The 20384-nt window shown below is 42.7% G+C and overlaps 1 protein-coding gene across 1 annotated transcript; it reads left to right on the plus strand.

The window, feature by feature from the left end:
• Positions 1 to 13270: 13270 nt before the first annotated feature.
• On the plus strand, positions 13271 to 16054 carry LOC146656101 (uncharacterized). Its single transcript, XM_085428037.1, has 4 exons — positions 13271 to 13523; positions 13609 to 13735; positions 14573 to 14741; positions 14977 to 16054. Exons 1-4 carry the CDS (start codon positions 13410 to 13412, stop codon positions 15161 to 15163), a joined length of 597 nt encoding a protein of 198 aa, XP_085284163.1. The 5' UTR covers positions 13271 to 13409; the 3' UTR covers positions 15164 to 16054.
• Positions 16055 to 20384: the final 4330 nt, after the last annotated feature.

The raw sequence follows: 20384 nt of genomic DNA on the forward strand, positions 1-20384 counted from the left end.
GAGGGCCCTTGTCTGTGTGGTAACGACTGGGTTTTTCAACAGGACAATCCTACAGTACACAATGCCCACAGGACAAAGGACTTCTTCCAGGAGAATAACATCACTCTTTTGGACCATCCTGCGTCTTCCCCTGATCTGAATCCAACTGAGAATGGACAACAGTTCCAGACAGTAGACGCCCTTCGTGTGGTCATCTTCACCACTTGGAGAAATGTTCCCACTCACCTAATGGAAACACTTGCATGAAGTGATCAACAATAACAGTGGACCTATTCATTACTGATTTCAAGTTTGGACCTTTAATTTCTGTTTTGGGGGTTTACCAATGTTTTTTTGGAGGTGTGGTCCTAAACTTTTGATCAGCTGTAAAACAGCCTGTTTCAGTTTAAGCATTGTTTTTAATAAATTACATGCTCAAAAAATGTTTTGCTTTACTCCTATTTCTGCTTGTGGCATGTTGAAGATCTACTTGGAACCTTGTTAAGATCCAACCATGCAAAATATCATTTTTTTGCCATTTTTAAAATGGTCTTAAACTTTTGATCAGGACTGGCCAAGCTAAAAATAACACCAATTAGTTTTCTTCAGCCACATACAACAGTGGACCAAGAAGTGCAGTTTTTGTTCAGACAAGTTTTGAGCAATAAAAAAAGTAGCTTATATGTAACCTCCTTTATTTGTTGATGAAAACAAACAAACTGAAATAAAGTTATCATGATGCATTGGAATATTGAATTGTATCGTTGACACGATAATTGCAATTGAATTGAAATTCGAGTAGGACTGGGTACCAAAACACGATACCTTTTTAGTACTGACTGAAAACATTCAGTAGGTATTGATACAAAAGAAAATTATATTTTCCGGCGCAAAATTTCTGTACTTTTCTAATAAAATCTCTGTTATTGAGGCTCACAGGTCCTTTTCTGCTGCTGTGCATCACATGCCAGCAGTGGCTTCACACATGCGCGATTCATTTGCAGTCTGGATGCAGTGGGGTAAAAATCATCTGTTCCATCTTCCACTCCACCACGTCACCAATTATGAGAGGCAACAGCCTTAAAAAGTTCCAGGTTTATATTAACTGTCCTGAGAGTTTGTTTGAGGACTGACTTCAGACAGCTTTGAAGAGGTATCAGAGTCAGAGTATTTAAACTGTTTAACGCTCTGATTCAGAATGGAGTGGGTGAACCATTCTTTTTTTTCACAAACAATTTAAGAAACAGCGCAACATCATATGACAAAATGCCCTAAAAATGTTGTGTCCTAATCAAAATGGCAAACCTTGCTGACAGATGTGAAAATATTTTTAAACAGTTGAAAAGCTGACTCAAACTTTACTCCTCCTATATCTGGTGTACCTTCAGCCTTGAGGTGTTCAACAGGAGAGTTGTACATCTCTATGGTGCATTCTGCTCCACACTGATTTCGATCACCACCGTGAAAAACAGATTGTGTCATTAAATAATATCTACAGAAATGATGTGTACGACTAAAGCAAAAGCCACCAGTGCAATGTAAGCCTAAATTATCTCCAGCATGCAAAACAAGGTTCCTTTAACTACAGTTTTATCAATTTATTTCCATAACCTAAAGGATTAACAACGCCAAGCAGGTCGCAATGAAATACATAACCCCTCAGTGACTTCACTGACTTGGCACAGAAATCAAAAAGGAACATTTAGCTGCTCCTGGTAAATTAAACCGGCATTTGTTTTACAGTAAAGCTAGCTAAAATATTCAACCAGCTGCATTAGCATGAGCTTTCTAGAAAACTAAATCGGACTGAAGGCAAAGCCTGTGACAGAGGAACGCTTTCAACACAACAAGAAAACTGACCAAGGTAACTATGGTTACAGCTGATATACGTTTCACGTCTGATCATATACTTACATTGAAATAGCAGGTTGTTGGTTCAGTGCTGGGTGCTGCTGTTTGGAGGACTACACGCTTCCAAGGAGTATTGGTGCCCTCTGCTGTTGCAGTACCTCACAGTCAGACAGCTATCTCTGACAACATAGCACCCTCCTCGTCTAAGTTTTTTTTAATATATATATATATATATATATATATATATATATATATATATATATATATATATACTAGGGGTGCAACGATATTCGTATCGATATTGAACCGTTCGATACAGTGCTTTCGGTTCGGTACGCATATGTATCGAACAATACAACATTTGTAATTTATTTTATCAATTTTCCTTCTGACGATGCTGTCTGTGTTGAGCGCTCAGTGAATCTGTGTTCGACTACTCCGCCTAGGCTGCACTGTCGAGCGCAGATCCACTGAGCGCTCAACACAGACAGCATAGTCAGAAGGAAGAGAGCAGGGCAAGCTAGCGAGACAGAAGTTAAGCTCTACTTGCAACAGGCAAATTGAACCTCATTCAGATCTGGCGTTTGGAATTATTTTGGTTTTCATGTGACGTATGACCCTGAAGGTAAGCGAGTCATGGACTAAAGTAAAACAGTATGTTGGATGTGCCATGCAATGCTCAATTACATTGGTGTGAACTAGTGTGTTAGCGCAGTTAGCTCGTTAACGTGTTTGCCGTCTAGCCCCATGCACGGAGTGATCGGCGGTAGCTCGTTAACGGAGATTTGCCGTGTTGTGGCGTTAAGGTCATTTCAACGAGATTAACCTGAAAGCACTAGTGGGAACACAACGAATATGACTGCACATTTACGCCGACATCATCCTAGTGCAAAGACAAAAACAACAAGCATGCTACTAACTTTAGCCGAGTCATTTAGACAGCTGTTAGCACATGATTCTCCTTATGCTGCTGAGAATATAGCCCAGAAGAAGCGGATAGTATAGCTTTTATTTTGGAAAGAGCTATTTCTCTGTAACAAACTCTCTTTTCCAAAGATGAGTGATTCCTCAATCAGATACAGGGCTTGCAATATCGCTAGCCCGACGTCCCGGAGCTAGCGATTTTTTCAGTCGGGCTACCAAAATCTATCTCTTCCCTGCCCGTCGGGCTATTGTAGGAAAAATATATGTCAATGCTTTTGCATTCTTTCAGAAATGTAGCTGGGTAATTATGTCATTGGCATCGGTGAGCCACTGTCAATATGTGACATATTGAAGTCGCGTTTGAATTTGCGCTTGTTTTTTTGCTTTCACTTTGCAATCGTGCGAACTGTGTATAGAGAGCGACAGCACTGATCTGTGAGTGATGATAATTTGTGCACCAATTCCTCTGACATCGTCTTATTAATCGTTAGCTTACTATGCAAACATGACAAGTGAAATCTCCCGCAGCTTAAACATGTGAGAGGTTGATCGCGCAGAGAATCGCTGAGCTTATGTGAGTGAGCGTGTAAAAGCATTTCAGTTCTGCTGAGCCAAATAAGACAGGTCAGGGTGAAGAAGTGACAGCCAAAGAAAAGCTTACCACAAAACGGAGAAGTTATGACAAATCAGACTATAAGGCAAAAAGAAAGTGCAGCTTTATGGTTTCATGGACAAAATAATTTCTGTGGCTGCAATATGATGAGCTAAATAACCAGGGCTGCACATAAGTGGTCCGCAGGTGCGCATTCGCTGTCAAAATAAAAAACACGCACAAGGGTTAGGGTTAAATTTAAAAACTGTACTTTTGAGTTAAAATATATATTTATAATTTTAATAAATGACAAATTAAAAATGCATGAACATTTTTTTTGTATCGGAAAAATATCGAACCGTGACACCAAAGTATCGAACCGAACCGAACCGTGAATTTTGTGTATCGTTGCACCCCTAATATATACATATATATACATATATACACACATATATATATATATATATATATATATACATATACACATATATATATATATATATATATATATATATATATATATATACTTTGGTGTCACGGTTCGATATTTTTCCGATACAAAAAAAATGTTCATGCCTTTTTAATTTGTCATTTATTAAAATTATAAATATATATTTTAACTCAAAAGTACAGTTTTTAAATTTAACCCTAACCCTTGTGCGTGTTTTTTATTTTGACAGCGAATGCGCACCTGCGGACCACTTATGTGCAGCCCTGGTTATTTAGCTCGTCATATTGCAGCCACAGAAATTATTTTGTCCATGAAACCATAAAGCTGCACTTTCTTTTTGCCTTATAGTCTGATTTGTCATAACTTTTCCGTTTTGTGGTAAGCTTTTCTTTGGCTGTCACTTCTTCACCCTGACCTGTCTTATTTGGCTCAGCAGAACTAAAATATATATCGTGCTGCTTTTACACACGCACTCACATAAGCTCAGCAATTCTCTGTGCGATCAACCTCTCACATGTTTAAGCTTGCTGCGGGAGATTTCACTTGTCATGTTTGCATAGTAAGCTAACGATTAATAAGACGATGTCAGAGGAATTGGTGCACAAATTATCATCACTCACAGATCAGTGCTGTCGCTCTCTATACACAGTTCACGCGATTGCAAAGTGAAAGCAAAAAAACAAGCGCAAATTCAAACGTGATTTCAATATGTCACATATTGACAGTGGCTCACCAATGCCAATGACATAATTACCCAGCTACATTTCTGAAAGAATGCAAAAGCATTGACATATATTTTTCCTTCCTACAATAGCCCGACGGGCAGGGCAGAGATAGATTTTGGTAGCCCGACTGAAAAAATCGCTAGCCCCAGGACGTCGGGCTAGCGATATTGCAAGCCCTGTATCTGATTGAGGAATCACTCATCTTTGGAAAAGAGAGTTTATTACAGAGAAATGTCTCTTTCCAAAATAAAAGCTATACTATCCGCTTCTTCTGGGCTATATTCTCAGCAGCATAAGGAGAATCATGTGCTAACAGCTGTCTAAATGACTCGGCTAAAGTTAGTAGCATGCTTGTTGTTTTTGTCTTTGCACTACGATGATGTCGGCGTAAATGTGCAGTCATATTCGTTGTGTTCCCACTAGTGCTTTCAGGTTGATCTCGTTGAAATGACCTTAACGCCACAACACGGCAAATCTCCGTTAACGAGCTACCGCCGATCGCCCCATGCATGGGGCTAGACGGCCAACACCTTAACGAGCTAACTGCGCTAACATACTAGTTCCCACCCATGTAATTGAGCATTGCATGGCACATCCAACATACTGTTTTACTTTAGTTCATGACTCGCTTACCTTCAGGGTCATACGTCACATGAAAACCAAAATAATTCCAAACGCCAGATCTGAATGTTGCAAGGAGAGCTTAACTTCTGTCTTGCTAGCTTGCCCTGCGCTCTTCCTTCTGACGATGCTGTCTGTGTTGAGCGCTCAGTGGATCTGCGCTCGACAGTGCAGCCTAGGCGGAGTAGTCGAACGCAGATTCACTGAGCGCTCAACACAGACAGCATCGTCAGAAGGAAAGTTGATAAAATAAATTACAAATGTTGTATTGTTCGATACATATGCGTACCGAACCGAAAGCACTGTATCGAACGGTTCAATATCGATACGAATATCGTTGCACCCCTAATATATATATATATATATATATATATATATATATATATTATATATTATATATATCCCACCCAGGGACGCCAAAGAGAGGGAAGGTAGTCAGAACTGAGGGGATTGAACTACCAGAAGGCAACATTGCAGACATGGAGGACAGTTACAAGTACCTGGGGATCCTGCAGGCGAATGGGAACCATGAAGAGGCCGCTAGAAAAGCTGCAACCACCAAGTACCCGCAGAGGGTCAGGCAAGTCCTGAGGAGTCAGCTGAATGGTAGGAACAAGGTCCGGGCCATCAACACATACGCCCTGCCCGTGATCAGGTACCCTGCTGGGGTAATAGGCTGGCCAAAGGAGGAGATAGAAGCCACTGACATAAAGACAAGAAAGCTCCTTACCATGCATGGAGGGTTTTACCCCAAGTCCAGCACCCTGAGGCTGTACGCTAAGCGGAAGGAAGGGGGCCGAGGACTGGTGAGTGTCAGCACCACAGTCCAGGATGAGACAACGAACATCCAAGAATACATTGGGAAGATGGCCCCAACTGACCGAGTGCTCAGTGAATACCTCAGGCAGCAGAAACCCAAGAAAGAGGAGGGAGACGAGGAACCATCATGGAAGGACAGGCCCCTGCACGGTATGTACCACCGGCAGATAGAGGAGGTGGCTGATATCCAGAAATCCTACCAGTGGCTGGACAAAGCTGGACTGAAAGACAGCACAGAGGCACTAATCATGGCAGCACAAGAACAAGCTCTGAGTACAAGATCCATAGAGGCTGGGGTCTATCACACCAGGCAAGACCCCAGGTGCAGGCTGTGTAAAGATGCCCCAGAGACAATCCAGCACATAACAGCAGGGTGCAAGATGCTAGCAGGCAAGGCATACATGGAACGCCATAACCAGGTGGCCGGCATAGTGTACAGGAACATCTGTGCCGAGTATAACCTGGAAGTCAAAATGGGAGATGCCCCCAAGGGTGGTGGAGAATGACCGAGCTAAGATCCTGTGGGACTTCCAGATACAGACGGACAAAATGGTGGTGGCTAACCAACCGGACATAGTGGTGGTAGACAAACAGAAGAAGACGGCCGTAGTGATCGATGTAGCGGTTCCGAATGACAGCAATATCAGGAAGAAGGAACACGAGAAGCTGGAGAAATACCAAGGGCTCAGAGAAGAGCTCGAGAGGATGTGGAGGGTGAAGGTAACGGTGGTCCCCGTGGTAATCGGAGCACTAGGTGCGGTGACTCCCAAGCTAGGGGAGTGGCTCCAGCAGATCCCGGGAATAACATCGGAGATCTCTGTCCAGAAGAGCGCAGTCCTGGGAACAGCTAAGATACTGCGCAGGACCCTCAAGCTCCCAGGCCTCTGGTAGAGGACCCGAGCTTGAAGGATAAACCGCCCGCAGGGGCGTGCTGGGTGTTTTTTTTTTGTTTGTTTTTTTTTTTTATATATATATATATAGGCTATTAATGGAACCTATTCTCAAAGGGTCTCATTTAGGTTCATCCTGGGATAATATGGCAATGATATCAGAGCGTCTGATGAAAAAGGGGGTTACCACTGTAAGGCATTTGCTTGAACTTGTTGGTGCCAAAATGGATGATGCTGTCTCCTTGGCAAGAAGACTGGAGGTTCAATCTCTCCAGATTGTAGGCCTGATGTTGACAAAATTCAAGCGAGTGCTATCAGAAGATGATAAAAGACTTTTGAATGGAGGGGCCAATGGACTTTTCACACCTGATGAAATGGACCATTTCTTTAGATTGTGCATTAGGCCGCAGCTTAAGGGCTTTCAAAGCCCTGGTCCTTTTTTGGAGAAGGAGAAATATCCTGGACAGCACTGGATTTGGTGAATGTACAAAAGTACAAAAGATGTGTTAAGATGCTCTGAACAAAGCAAAGCTAAAAGGTAAAAATGATACACCTTGGAGAGATTATTTTAAAGTTGGTTTTGATGTGAAACCTGTATGGGGGTTTCTGTACACCATTGACTAAGAACACTGGTGATTTACAGTGACTGGTTGTTATATAGCACTTTTCACTTAAAGCATATCTAACATTCACACTCCAATGGATGCATCAGAGGGTAACATGGGGTTAATATCTTACCCAAGGATATTTGGCACGTAGACTGGTGGAGCCTGGGATCGAACCACCAACCTTCCGGCGGGTAGGTGACCCGCTCTACCACCTGAGCTACGGCCTCCCCACCCCCATGTGACCATCATTAAGCCTAAGGTTTCAGATAAGTGTCCTTTTTGTTCAATGAGAGAAACTATTTTTCATGGTTTTGGGCAGTATTTCAGATTATTGGATTTATTTTCAGTACTTTGTGGTATTTGGGATTCCTTTGGAGAATGTTTTACAACACAGTGTTTTATTTTTGGTTTCACATACGACAAAAGAAAGGAGAAAAGGGACCAATTGCTGAATTTTTTCCCGGGTCAAGCAAAGGTGGCAATTTACTTGAGTAGAAAATATAAGGTTGATAATAGACAAAATACTGATTGTGTAGAGCTTTTCAAGAGTATGTTAAGTATTATTTCAAAATGGATGAGTTGGATGTTTTTTGAAATCTTTGGGAGTATGAACTTAGTCGGTTGTCTTTAACAAATTCTGAACTTTAATTTAGGAATGTGTTGATTTGAGCTGTATTTTGCATGATTAACTATTAAGTGAATAAATGTGTTTTTAAAAATCAAATCTCTCTCTCTCTCTCTCTCTCTGGGGCGGAACTCATTGCAGATTCATGCCCTCGGCCCACGCTCCTCGGAGGAAGAAACACCTGAGCCTCATCAGTATGGCCAGCATTTAAGCCAGGGAGCGACTGCTGTTCTTCGCTGGATCCTTGTGTGACTCGCGTTGATGAAGTCATGCCTCAGCAAGTATTCTCTCGTGTCTTAGTGCTTTTGTATTGATAAGTGGTTCTCTGTGTACAGACTACCTGGACTGTTTCTCCTGTGTTTCCCGTGTGGTGAGTGTCAGAGAGAGAGACTGGTCTCGTGTGTGGTTTGTTTGAAGAGGAACGAGTGCTTTTACCCTCCGCTGGAGGATCCAAGGGGCAGCTTCAGCCTTCGCCTGTCTCTGCTGGATGGTCCATGGTACCTCTTCTGCCTCTGCTGGAGGGTCCAAGGGGCCCGTCCAGCCTTCGTCTGCCTCCACTGAAGGGTCCGAGGGCCCCTTCCGGCCATCGTCGCCTGCAGTGCCACCACCTGCAGCTTTCACAACATCGCCTGCAGCTGCTTCATCTGGTCCTTTCTCGTCTGGTCCTACCTCTTCTGGTCCTGCAGTTGCTACGCCACCGTCTGATCTATGTCCAGGGCTTCAACTTCATCGGCCACTTTCCAGGCCACAGGCTGGACGTCATCGCCATCGTGGGCGGCCTCTGGACCTGCTTAGTCGCCGCTGCTGCCTTCTGAGCAGTCGGCCCCCTGAACTGTTCTGGTTTGGACCGCTGTGCTGCTGGCCTCCTGGTCGGCCTCCTGAGTTGTTTCCACATGGCCACTGCCTTCCGCGTGGTTGGCCTCCTGAACATTTTCTCTCTGGGCTCCCGTGCTGCCATCCTCCAGGTTGGCCACCTGAACTGTGTTTTGAACGGTTCCAGTGCCATTAATAGACCTTTTGTTTTCGACGCTCTGTTCCCTGCGGTCCTGTGCCTTTTGTGAACATTTTGTTTTGGACATGAGGGCTGAGGGCAAAAACAACAAGAACAACATAAGAAAGAAAGAAAACAAAATTTAGAAACAAGCAGGGTTACAGGAGATGCCAGCTGTGCAGAGGTAAGCCTGTGAATCTGAATTTAACTCCTATATATGACCTCCTACTACAGAGTGTGATGACATCACTATGACTTCACTGGCTTTGTGCTTAGATGTGTGGTGATTGGAAGTGTCAGTGTGGTGCTGTCTGGACTGTCTAGAGACAGACTAGACTGGCTGCACCACACTAACACAGACACATCAAACCTCATCTGAGGCCAAAAACCACAAGAATAACATTTTTTAAAAAAACCAAAAAAAAACGTACCTCAGAAACATGCCGGGTTACAGGAGACGGCAGCAAAGCAGGTGCTGCGACATCTGCATGTTGCAGATGCTAACAGACTAAATAAACTGATCCGCAAGGCCATTAATGTTGTGGGGATGGAGCTGGACTCCGTTGGGGTGGTGTCAGTGAGGCGGATGTTGTCCAAGATAAAGAAAATGCTGGATAATAACTCCCACCTACTCCATGACATGCTGGCTAGTCACAGGAGCACTGTCATGATCCGGAGTTTGTGACTCCGTGTTTATGTTTTAGTAGTTATTATTATTCTGGGTTTTGTTTTCATGTGTTCCCCAGTCTGTGTGAAGTTTGTGTGTTGTGTCATTGCGTGTATGTGTTTCCTGTTTTATTTTGAAGGTCTGCGTCTTATGTGAGTGTTTTCAGTTTGCCTCCCTATTACTCGACACTGTTGAATGTGTTACACTGTTTTCTTGACATGCTTTACTGCTGAATCATAAAAAGAAAGATTGTTCAGGAGACTTTGTGTCTAGGGCAGGGGAGATAAACCACATTCCATACCCCCACCTTCTGTAGAAGCAGAGGAGCAAGGAGCCGAGGTCATAATTTAGGCGCCGTAAGGGAGAAAGAATGTGAATGTTTAGGCTTTTACGACTAGGTGGGAGCCACTAGAGGCTATAAGAAGCTGAGCAACCCGCCACCATTTTGAGATTTTGCTGTGACGCTCTTCATGCATGTCTCCCCATCATGATGGCTTATGCTCATAAGTGTTGAATTGTATGGAAATAAATGATTGTTGATTGAGCATTTATACACCGAGTACTGTCCTTCCTTCAGCCCAAAGATTAAAAGAATTGGGAGATTTCAACAGTACGAACCAGGCACCATGGACCCTGCGGCACTCAATCCGTCCGAGGAGCTCCAGGATGACATCAGCTACAATGTGGAAATCCTCCTCGGGCTGTGGCTGGAGAATCCTCCATACGAGCTTTGCCGCACCGTTGAAAACAGGCTACAACGGCTCTTTTCCGGCCTGCCATGGCTTTTGAAATCGCTTCCTCCGACCATGCAGGTTTTTCTCCGGCACACACCTCACCTTCTCTCAGCCACTCCTGCCTCGCTGCCTGACTCGCCGGGTGTGATCTTGCCCGGCCCGTCAGAGCCGTCTGCAGGGAGGAAACCCCGATCGCGCCACCGGCGCACCACCCCACAGCCGGACGTTCGGGCTTCTAATTCGCCGGCTGTGGTGAGTGAGGACTCTTTTCAGTTTTCTGACTGTGTGACTGTTCATTCAGGGGCTGTGTTCTGTGCTGCAGATGATTATGTGAACAGCGTATCACCTGCTCAGCAGCCACTCTCAGCTCAGTTAGCTGCCCCGCAGCCACTCTCTGCTCTGTCACCAGTGTCTCCAGTGCCACTTTCAGTTCAGTCTCCAGCGCCCCCAGTGTCACCTGTAGTTCAGGCTCCAGCGCCCCCAGTGTCACATGTAGTTCAGGCTCCAGCACCCCCCAGTGTCACATGTAGTTCAGGCTCCAGCGCCTCCAGTGTCGCCTGTAGTCCAGGCCCCTGTGTCACTGTTACTCGTAGTTCAGGCTCCAGTTTCACCAGTTTCACTCCATGCAGGGAGAAAGACTTGTTTCTACTCAAGGTTCCTAGCTGATTCTGGACCCCTGAAGTTTAAGCAGCCACCTGAGAACTGCACCATGTCAGCGTTGCCTGGGCAGAGCCAGTGCTCAGTGCATTGCCAGTCGCCTTTGTGTCAGCTAGTGGCATCCATGACTGCTGGCTTAGTGATGCCTTCTGCTGGAGGGTCCGATGGACCGCTCCGACCTTTCGTCTCGTGTCTCCGCTGGAGGGTCCGAGGGACCGCTCCGGCCTTCGTCTCGTGTCTCCGCTGGAGGGTCCGAGGGATCCTTCCAGCCTGCAGCGCCTCCGGCTCCCACGCCGCCGCCTGCAGCGCCCCCGTCTGGTCCAGCTTCAGAGCCTTCAGCCTCGTCTGGTCCAAGCACGTTCAGAGACTGAGATTACCAAAAAGCACCACTGAACAACACAGGAAATCATTCCTACCTGTGGCCATCTCCCTGCACAACTCCTCCATCTAATACACTGTAAACACTACAATAGTTACACCCTTTTGCACACGCTCCTTTCTACTTTTCTGTAATATTCCTGTCGATATTCTTGATATTTATTTATAATCACCTCTGTTAATCCTTGTATTTATTAGTGCTATTTTTAAACTTCTAAATCTGTAACATATTGTATCATTTAATTTGTTTAGTCTGTTATCCGAGCAACTGTAACCCACATAATTTCCTTAGGGATTAATAAAAGTATTCTGATTCTGATTAAATAGCAGCATATGCAGCATGCAATAGCATGCCAACTCAGTTTTTTGAATTTTATTTTAATAAAAACAAGATAAATCTGACAAAACTTAAAACTCTGCTTTTTTTTAAGGAAGCTCAGATGTGTGAAGCAAGGTGTTTGAGTCAGTGAGAGGCAGGCGGTTAATGAACAAACTGCTGTCCATCATGAACCAACCCATCACATCCACTCCACTCCACACTCCTTCTCCCTCAGACTAATTGAACCTAACAGCCATAAAGAAAGTTTCAGAAAATTGTTCCTACCATACTCTACCCATATGGAAAAGATATATATAAATCTTATAAAGTTTTTATCTGTCTTGTATGAAACTTGTATGAAAAGCATACAAGAGTGAAAACACATATAAGATCCCTTGAAAAATTGTATAATGAAACTTGTATGTTTTGTATACATACTAAAAAATATATGAAAGTAATGAGAAAGTGGCCACTTTCATGAGTAAATCATATAAGTTTTTACTATTTCTTTTCCATATGGGTATTAAGCTGTATAACAACTCTTAATTCTATGATAGGTGATTTATAATGTACATATTTATTTATTAATGCAATTTGCACTTCTCTTCTCTCTTACACAATGTCCCAATGTTTCATAAGACATCTTTCATAAGACTGTGTGTCTCACACACACACACACACACACACACACACACACACACACACACACACATGACATATGCAAACACTGTTTAATTTGTGCTCAAGCCTGTTTAACCACTTTCTGAAACTGCAAGGACACAGGAATTTTAAACTCAGTAAGTTTCTGTGAAGCATTAAATTTCCTGCTCAGGTTACAGTAATGATAAGTATCTAAAAGCAACATTTCAAATATGAGCCAGCTGAGACAGGCCAGCATTACATATCTGTGATGGTGAAATGTGAATCTCCAGTTTTAGTTGACAGTTTGAAAAGTAACTTATGATCAGTGGAGGGACAATCAGGTGTAAGGATCGCATCAGGAGCAAAATATGTAAGGGACGGAAAAACTAAAATAAGTCTCACTAGCTGTGCTGCTAGCATGGCTATAAAGAAAAGCTTTACTGTGGGAAAAGAAAATAAATTATCAAATGTGACTGCCTGTCCACTCAAAGGCATGTTTGCACTATAGACATGTACAGTAAAATTTATCTAAGTCTGCAGAGCACACAACAACCTATTCATAATGAGAAAAGAATATTTAAAAGTACACAAACTACTTAAAAGTTTGAAAGTGTTACCCATCACATTCCAAACAAATGGGAAAAGGGTTTCTTATGTTCAATGGAAGCTGATAAAATGAAAGAAGACAAAAATATCACACACTTCTGTATGTCTCTTGGCCTTGAATTTGTTTTGTCACAAAACATTTTCAGAGACAGCTTGTCTGTTTTGTTTCTTTTTCCACAGACAAGATAAACTGGCTGATCTGCCTTGCAGCACAGCTATGTCGGCGTGTCTGATATAATCTGGTGCAATAGGGCATCGCTTTGATGTACTTTTAAGTTGCAGTATTGTTTGTGGAGCTGCATTTGCACTTCCTCAGAAGACTCAGTGAAGATGGCACAGGTGGTTTTTGCACTCTTAGCTGTGTTCCTGGTGTCACTCTGCACCGGACAGGACTTTTGCCCAAAGGAAAAATGTCCTCAGTACAAAGTGGTTGAGACGCACCAGGTAGGCTTTGGAACAGTTCACATATACTATTGTTGTGTTCTTATTTCTAGTCGCCAAGTATAGTTTTTGCTTCTGTTGTGTGCAGGACTTTGAGGTGCGCTTATATGGTGCTACCGACTGGATTACCACAAAGCTCGACAGCACCAGGATCAGGGATTATTTAGCTGCAAATTCACGCCTGAAGACCTACGTCAAGAGACAGGCTGAAGCAGGTACATGAGGCACTGAAATATCACTCGAGTATGTAATTTAGTTTGTGATGGCAGTAGCTAAACTAAACATGGAACTGTATAAATAAGTAATATGTTGATCTAAGATCTAAGATGGTGTGCAGAACTTCTAAATTAGTTGAGAAATGTAAGATTAAAATCAACATAACAACAACTAGAATCTGATACCTTGTATTTCTTTAGTCTTGTGTTACCTGGTTTAATATTCAAGTTGCCATATTAGAACCTGAGCTGTTGTGGAGGGAAATATTTTAAGAGAGTAGGATATTTGATAAATGCAATCATTTATTAACTGAAATAAACCCTGGTCCCTAACCAGTACTTGACAAACAAAATCCTCTTTAAAGAGTTCCCACAATAACTTGCATCATATTAAACTGTTACAGGTAAGGAACAGTTCATTTTCTATTTTTTATTATGTTCTATGGGGTTCTTTGGCAAAAAATTAAGATTTCACATCATATCTTAAGAAATATATCACAAATTGAAATTTGACTCTTCAAGTTTTTTTTTCTTTTTGTCTTAAAAAACAGATTTAGTCCTTAGGCTTCCCACTTATTGGGGTGGCTTTAGCTCTGGTGGTAGAGCAGGTCGCCTACTAATTGGAAGGTTGGTGGTTTGATCCCCATCTGCTACAGTCTGCATGCTCTCCAGGTGCATCAGTGTATGAATGTGTGTGAAAGTTAGATAGAAAAAGTGCTGGACGAATGAGGCCTAGTTGTGTAAAGTGTTTTGAGTGCTCAGATAGAGTAGACAAGCATTATATAAGAACCAGTCCATTTACCACTTTGAGTTCTGTACAGTGTTTGTTTCTTTCAGGTTTTGAGATTCCTGATGATTGCTGGCCTGTACTGGTCACTGTTACTGAAGGTGAAGGTGATCCTAAAATGTCGGTGTCGTGGTTTGTTCCTTCTGGTGGCAAAAAGGGAGAAATATATGATCCATTAGTCAAACTAGAAACTAAACCTGAAGCCACTATCTATGTAAGGTGAGCGGTGTGTCCATTTATCTTTTAAATCACTTTGATTTCTTCAGTAGATCCAAAGTTTTTCATTTTGCAGTTGTATTGTAGAATAAAACTGCAAGTTTGTGCAAAATTGTGAAGTTCTAAATGAACAAAATCAGTCATTATGACAGAAAAGAGAATTAAAAGAGAGCAGCTAACACACAAGTCTAAATCTCACAGGGAAAGATGACTCAATTTTGCTTTTCTTTGTTTTAAGGGTTTTCGGTGGTGCTCCAAGCACTGAGACTGGCCAGGAAAACACAAAGACTCTTCGTGAGGCCTTGGCTAAGACTGGGAAAACCTTTGATCCCAGCACTCATGCTGCAGCTACCTATGAATCCTATTTTTCTTTTACTCACCACAATGAAATCTGGATCAGTGCTGCCTCACAACAACAGAACTAAGTAAATGCTCTTGTCAGGTTGCAGACCTTTTGCATTGGTTGCTGCATAGATATGATGTGTGCACAAAGGAACAGGGAAGAGAGAACCTCAACAGAACTAAGCAAACTGATTTCTGGAATGTTGTGGTTTAGTTTAGTTCCTGGAACTGAAAACATAGTAACAGTTTGTTCTACTTTTTCTTTATTCTCTTTCATCTGTGAATAGAAAGTAATGATTTCAGATCACCCCTTAATCCCAGGAGGACTTGGCTCACAAAACATTGTTTGCTGGTTGATTGTTTAGAACACCTTGATAACTTTTAGAGTCTAACATGACATTTTATGTCTATTTCTGGAGTTATCATATATATTGAAGAGTTTATTTTTAACCATCTTATTCTTAAAATTTGAAAAGTGCATTGTCCCTAAGAGATATAAAATTGTTTTGTCGTTTTTCTAAATTCCTGTTATTTCTTACTGGGTAATTTATATTCTGCAATAAAACAGCATTTTGTGAGCATTTTGCATTCTGTTATTGTGAAATTTTCTATAACTACACCTCCTATAAAAGTCCCTTCCCCACCTATACCTCACCTATACCCCACCTATCACTTTCATGAGCAAGTTCAGAGACAAGCTAGAAGATTCCACTCAGAAGTCTGCTGGACCAGAACGGGTGAATTCCCATGCCCTCAAGGCCTGCTCCCCCCAGCTTTGTGAAGACTTTTATAAACTGATGAGTCTGAGTCTGCAGAGGGTCATTCCTTGTTCCTGTACCAAAGACACCACGTCCCAGTGGCCCCCAGGATTACAGACCTTTAGCACAGGCTTCCCATGTCATGAAGACACTGGAAAAACTCATTGTTGACCAGCTCCAACCTATGTTCAGGCCACATTAGGTTCCCCTTCATTTTGCTTACCAGGCCCCCCTTGGAGCTTGGGACGCCATCTGTTCAATCACCCATCTGGACCAGCCAGCGAGCACTGTGAAGATCAGGCTTTTTGACATTTAATACCATCAGGCCGATCCTCCTCGGTGATAAGCTGACAGCGATGCAGGTGGATGCCTCTCTTGTATCCTGGATTGGTGATTAGCTGACAAGAAGACCACAGTCTGTGCATCTCCAACACCGAGTGTGTATAAGGTGATCAGCAACACAGGGGAACCACAAGGGACCATCCTGTCCCCTTTTCCTTTCACCCTCTACACCACAGACTTCAGCCACTGCACAAAGACCTACCATCTTCAGAAGTTTTCTGATAACTATGGTTGGATACGACGAGTGATGAGGCTCAACATTACAAAAACCAAAAAAGTATTTGTGGACTTTTGAGTTGAGTGAGAACCAGGAAACCTGTGACCCCTGTTTCAATCCAAAGGGGTCAATGCGGACATTGTGGAGGACTATAAATACCTTGAAATACACAGAGACAATAAACTGGACTGGGTTAAAAACACCACTGCACTCTACAGAAAGGGCCACGGTCGTCTCTATTTTCTGAGGCAGCTGAGTTCTTTTAACATCTGTCGGACAATGCTCAGGATTTTCTATGAGTCTGTTGTGGACAGCAGTGTTGGTCAAGTTACTTGAAAAAAGTAATTACTACCTAACTACTAATTACTTCTCCAAGAATGTAATCCCGTTACTTTACTGATTCAGTTCTATTTTTTTTTCTGCATAATCCATCATATAAAATTGAATCAAATGAAAAAGTCTCTTTTTAAAAATTGTTTTATTAGTTTTAATCTTTTGACTTTATGCACATTGCATTAAGCAAAAATTAAATTACATGCAACAGTCTTTGACTTGCGTTTAACATTTAAATCTATTTTCTGCATATTTCAGCATATAAAACTGCAAAAAATAAATAAAATTTAAGATTCAGCGGTTTCACATTCCCGTGGCAGCATGCTAGGTATTCACTCAGATTTGAAGTTTTTTCGCTGTAGAAAGAAGTTTTCTTCCCACGCAGAGTGTACAGCGCACACTGTACAACAGAAGAGCCACCTCCACGGGACAAGACTCAGCTGTCCATCTGCATCTAAAGGACAAAGGTCACTCTTTCGAGGATGCCAATGTTCACATTTTGGACAGAGAAGACAGGTTTGAAAGAGGAGTGAAAAAAGCCATCTATGTACAGTGTTGTGATGGCCAAACCCATGGCCACACTCTAAAGTCGGTAACTTTTGTATTTTCATTCTTCATTTTGAACATAGTAATACATTTTAGTTGCCAATAACTTCATTGATTGGTTTGGATACATTTGTTCTATTTGTAAGCGCGCACATTTAGTTTACTTATGTATTCATACTACTTCATTTCTTTGCTTTCTGACTAACTTTTGTCTTCTTATTTCTTACCTGCCATCATCCCTGGGAGTTGCTGGACAAAAGATGGTAGCCAGGGTTTGAAACCATTAAATATGGAGGAAGATAATTGGACCACACCACCACTTCCTGCTGAAGGGGGGAATGTGTGTTTTCTTTACTTTAAAAATAAAGTATTTGTATTTAATTAAATATTTGAGTTTAGGGTTTAATGGGGTTTTTTGATTTTCTTCTTTAGTGTTTAGTTTATTAACAAACTAGATTGTACTGCATCGTTTGTGATTTATGATTGTGTTTTGTTTGTTACCCCTCATGTGTCACAATGGTCTGATCAGCCATTATATATACCCTTGTATGTCATTTCATGTTTAGGTCAATTATGTATGTTTGGGCAGTCATTTGGTTTGTTAAGGTTGCAGTCTTTGCCTGAGTTCAGTTTTGTTTCTTTGACCTCTTTTATGAGCTCAACATTTATTAGTCTTGTAAATCTAATTTTTGGGGGTTAAATAAATGGAAACTATATTTTTCTAATAATTCCTGGGCTCCTCCTGTTTTTCAACTCGGTCCATCACAAGTGTGAACGACCATCTTTGAACACAGGCGGCAGTTTACGACATCAACTGTCTGCCATCTATAATCCAGTTCTGAGATCCCTTCCCAGACACCTTAACGCCCACTCACATCCTGGGCCATCTGACCTCAGGAAATCACATGATAGGGGCTAGGTTACACAATGAGCTCATCCGACACCTTAGCTGATAGTGACCTACACCCATTTTCACACCTTGGCTTGTATGATTAGGTAGAGGATCATTAGGGGGTCCATTGTCCCCCTTGGGGGGACACTCCCACAGGGCTTACATCTTGGACTCTCCACCATTTGACCCTAGAACTGAAGAAGCTTCTCGGATGAGAGGTGAAACGTCTTCAAGCAACTGAAAGAAGTCCAGACGCTTTTCTTTCTAAACTCCTTAGACTACGATGACCTGGATGACTGAGAACCTTCACCTCACCTGAGGCCAAAAACCACAAGAACAACATAAAAAAACCCAAAAATAAAACAAAATCAAAAACGTACCTTAGAAACATGCCGGGTTACAGGAGATGGCAGCAAAGCAGATGCTGCAACATCTGCATGTTGCAGATGCCAACAGACTAAATAAACTGATCCGCAAGGCCATTAATGTTGTGGGGATGGAGCTGGACTCCGTTGGGGTGGTGTCAGTGAGGCGGATGTTGTCCAAGATAAAGAAAATGCTGGATAATAACTCCCACCTACTCCATGACATGCTGGCTAGTCACAGGAGCACTGTCATGATCCAGAGTTTGTGACTCCGTGTTTATGTTTTACTAGTTATTATTATTCTGGGTTTTGTTTTCATGTTCCTATGTGTTCCCCAGTCTGTGTGAAGTTTGTGTGTTGTGTCATTGCGTGTATGTGTTTCCTGTTTTATTTTGAAGGTCTGCGTCTTATGTGAGTATTTTCAGTTTGCCTCCCTAGTCTCGTCACGTTAATCACTCACAGCTGTGTCCCCCACCTGTGTGTGATCTCCCTGTGTTCTCTGAGTGTTTTTAAGTCTGGTCTTCTGTCTTAGTCGTTGCTGGTTCGTCTGTGTTTCCCCTCGGTCTCCCTGCGTCTCTCCGTATGCAATTCCCCGGACCTCCCTGCATCTTCGTTTCTGGTTTGTTTTGTTAGTTTTACCCACTTTAGGTTTTCCTGTTTCACCTTCACCCACGCCATTGCTGTTTGTATTTTCTTTTGTTAAATAAATACTCATCTGCACCAGAGCTGCCGCATTTTGGGTCCTATCTCCAATTCCACACGTCTGCCACCGCGGATATGACAGTACGAACCAGCCAGCATAGACCCTGCGGTAGTGATGTGTCCTGTGTGTCGAAGCTTCGAATCGTGCGTCGGGTAATCGCGGGGGCGTTTTTCTGAAGCGCGTATCGAGGCTTGCTTTGATTACGTATGCAGTGACGTTCGAGGCCTCGCGGGCAGTCCGTACCACGTGACTGATTCAGGGACTGGTTCATCGGTTCGCGCCAGATTCGAAATAACATGGGCAGGAAAACAGCTGATTCCCCATCACACCATGTTGTGGAATTGGATTACGTACGTGCTACATAGTTACTTGTGCATTTCTTCTTCGATGGAACCAGCAAGGAAGAGATGGTTTTTTTTTTTAATTTTGTCTCTCCTAATAAAGTATGCACACAGTAATAAATATCACAAATGATAAACACCAAAATATAAATAAACAACACTACACATCCTATAATCTGATTTCTGTCTTTTAGTTTATTAAAAAGTGAAGCACCAAACACTAGTTTGTGTCATTATCCAGATGTACATAAGGTTTACACATCATTATAATCAAAGAGCCCGCTTCACTTGAATTGTCCACTTGATGGCGCAGTAGAGCAAATGAATCATCACAATGCTTCGAACCATGAGTCGACCAATTGGATGGAAAGCTTCAGTTCATCATGAGGCTTCATCTCACCATCACTACCCTGCGGCACTCAATCCGTCCGAGGAGCTCCAGGATGACATCAGCTACAATGTGGAGATCCTCCTCGGACTGTGGCTGGAGAATCCTCTGTACAAGCTGCTACGGCCCTAGCCTCTCTCTCTCTCCTGAGGGTGCCTGTGTGGGCGTGTCCCACTACCTCCCCTGCCTGAGATGCCACCTTTCCCTCCTGTACAGCTGACTCCCATCAGCAATTAAGGGTATTTAAGCCCAGAGCAGGGTGAGCTCTGGGCCAGAGTGCCATTTTGTGTGGGTACAGCTAGTGAGCTGAGTGTTTGCGGTGGTTTCCAGCTAGTGAGCTGCGTAGTGTGGTTTCCAGCTAGTGAGCTGCGCTTTCCTTTTGACTTTTTGCTTTGTTTGACCAACGCCTGAGTTTTGTT

Source organism: Rhamphochromis longiceps, linkage group LG13 (genome assembly GCF_057381845.1).
Source record: "Rhamphochromis longiceps isolate RC_006_pf linkage group LG13, R_longiceps_female_GT1.1, whole genome shotgun sequence".
NCBI classification, from domain to species: Eukaryota; Metazoa; Chordata; class Actinopteri; order Cichliformes; family Cichlidae; genus Rhamphochromis; species Rhamphochromis longiceps.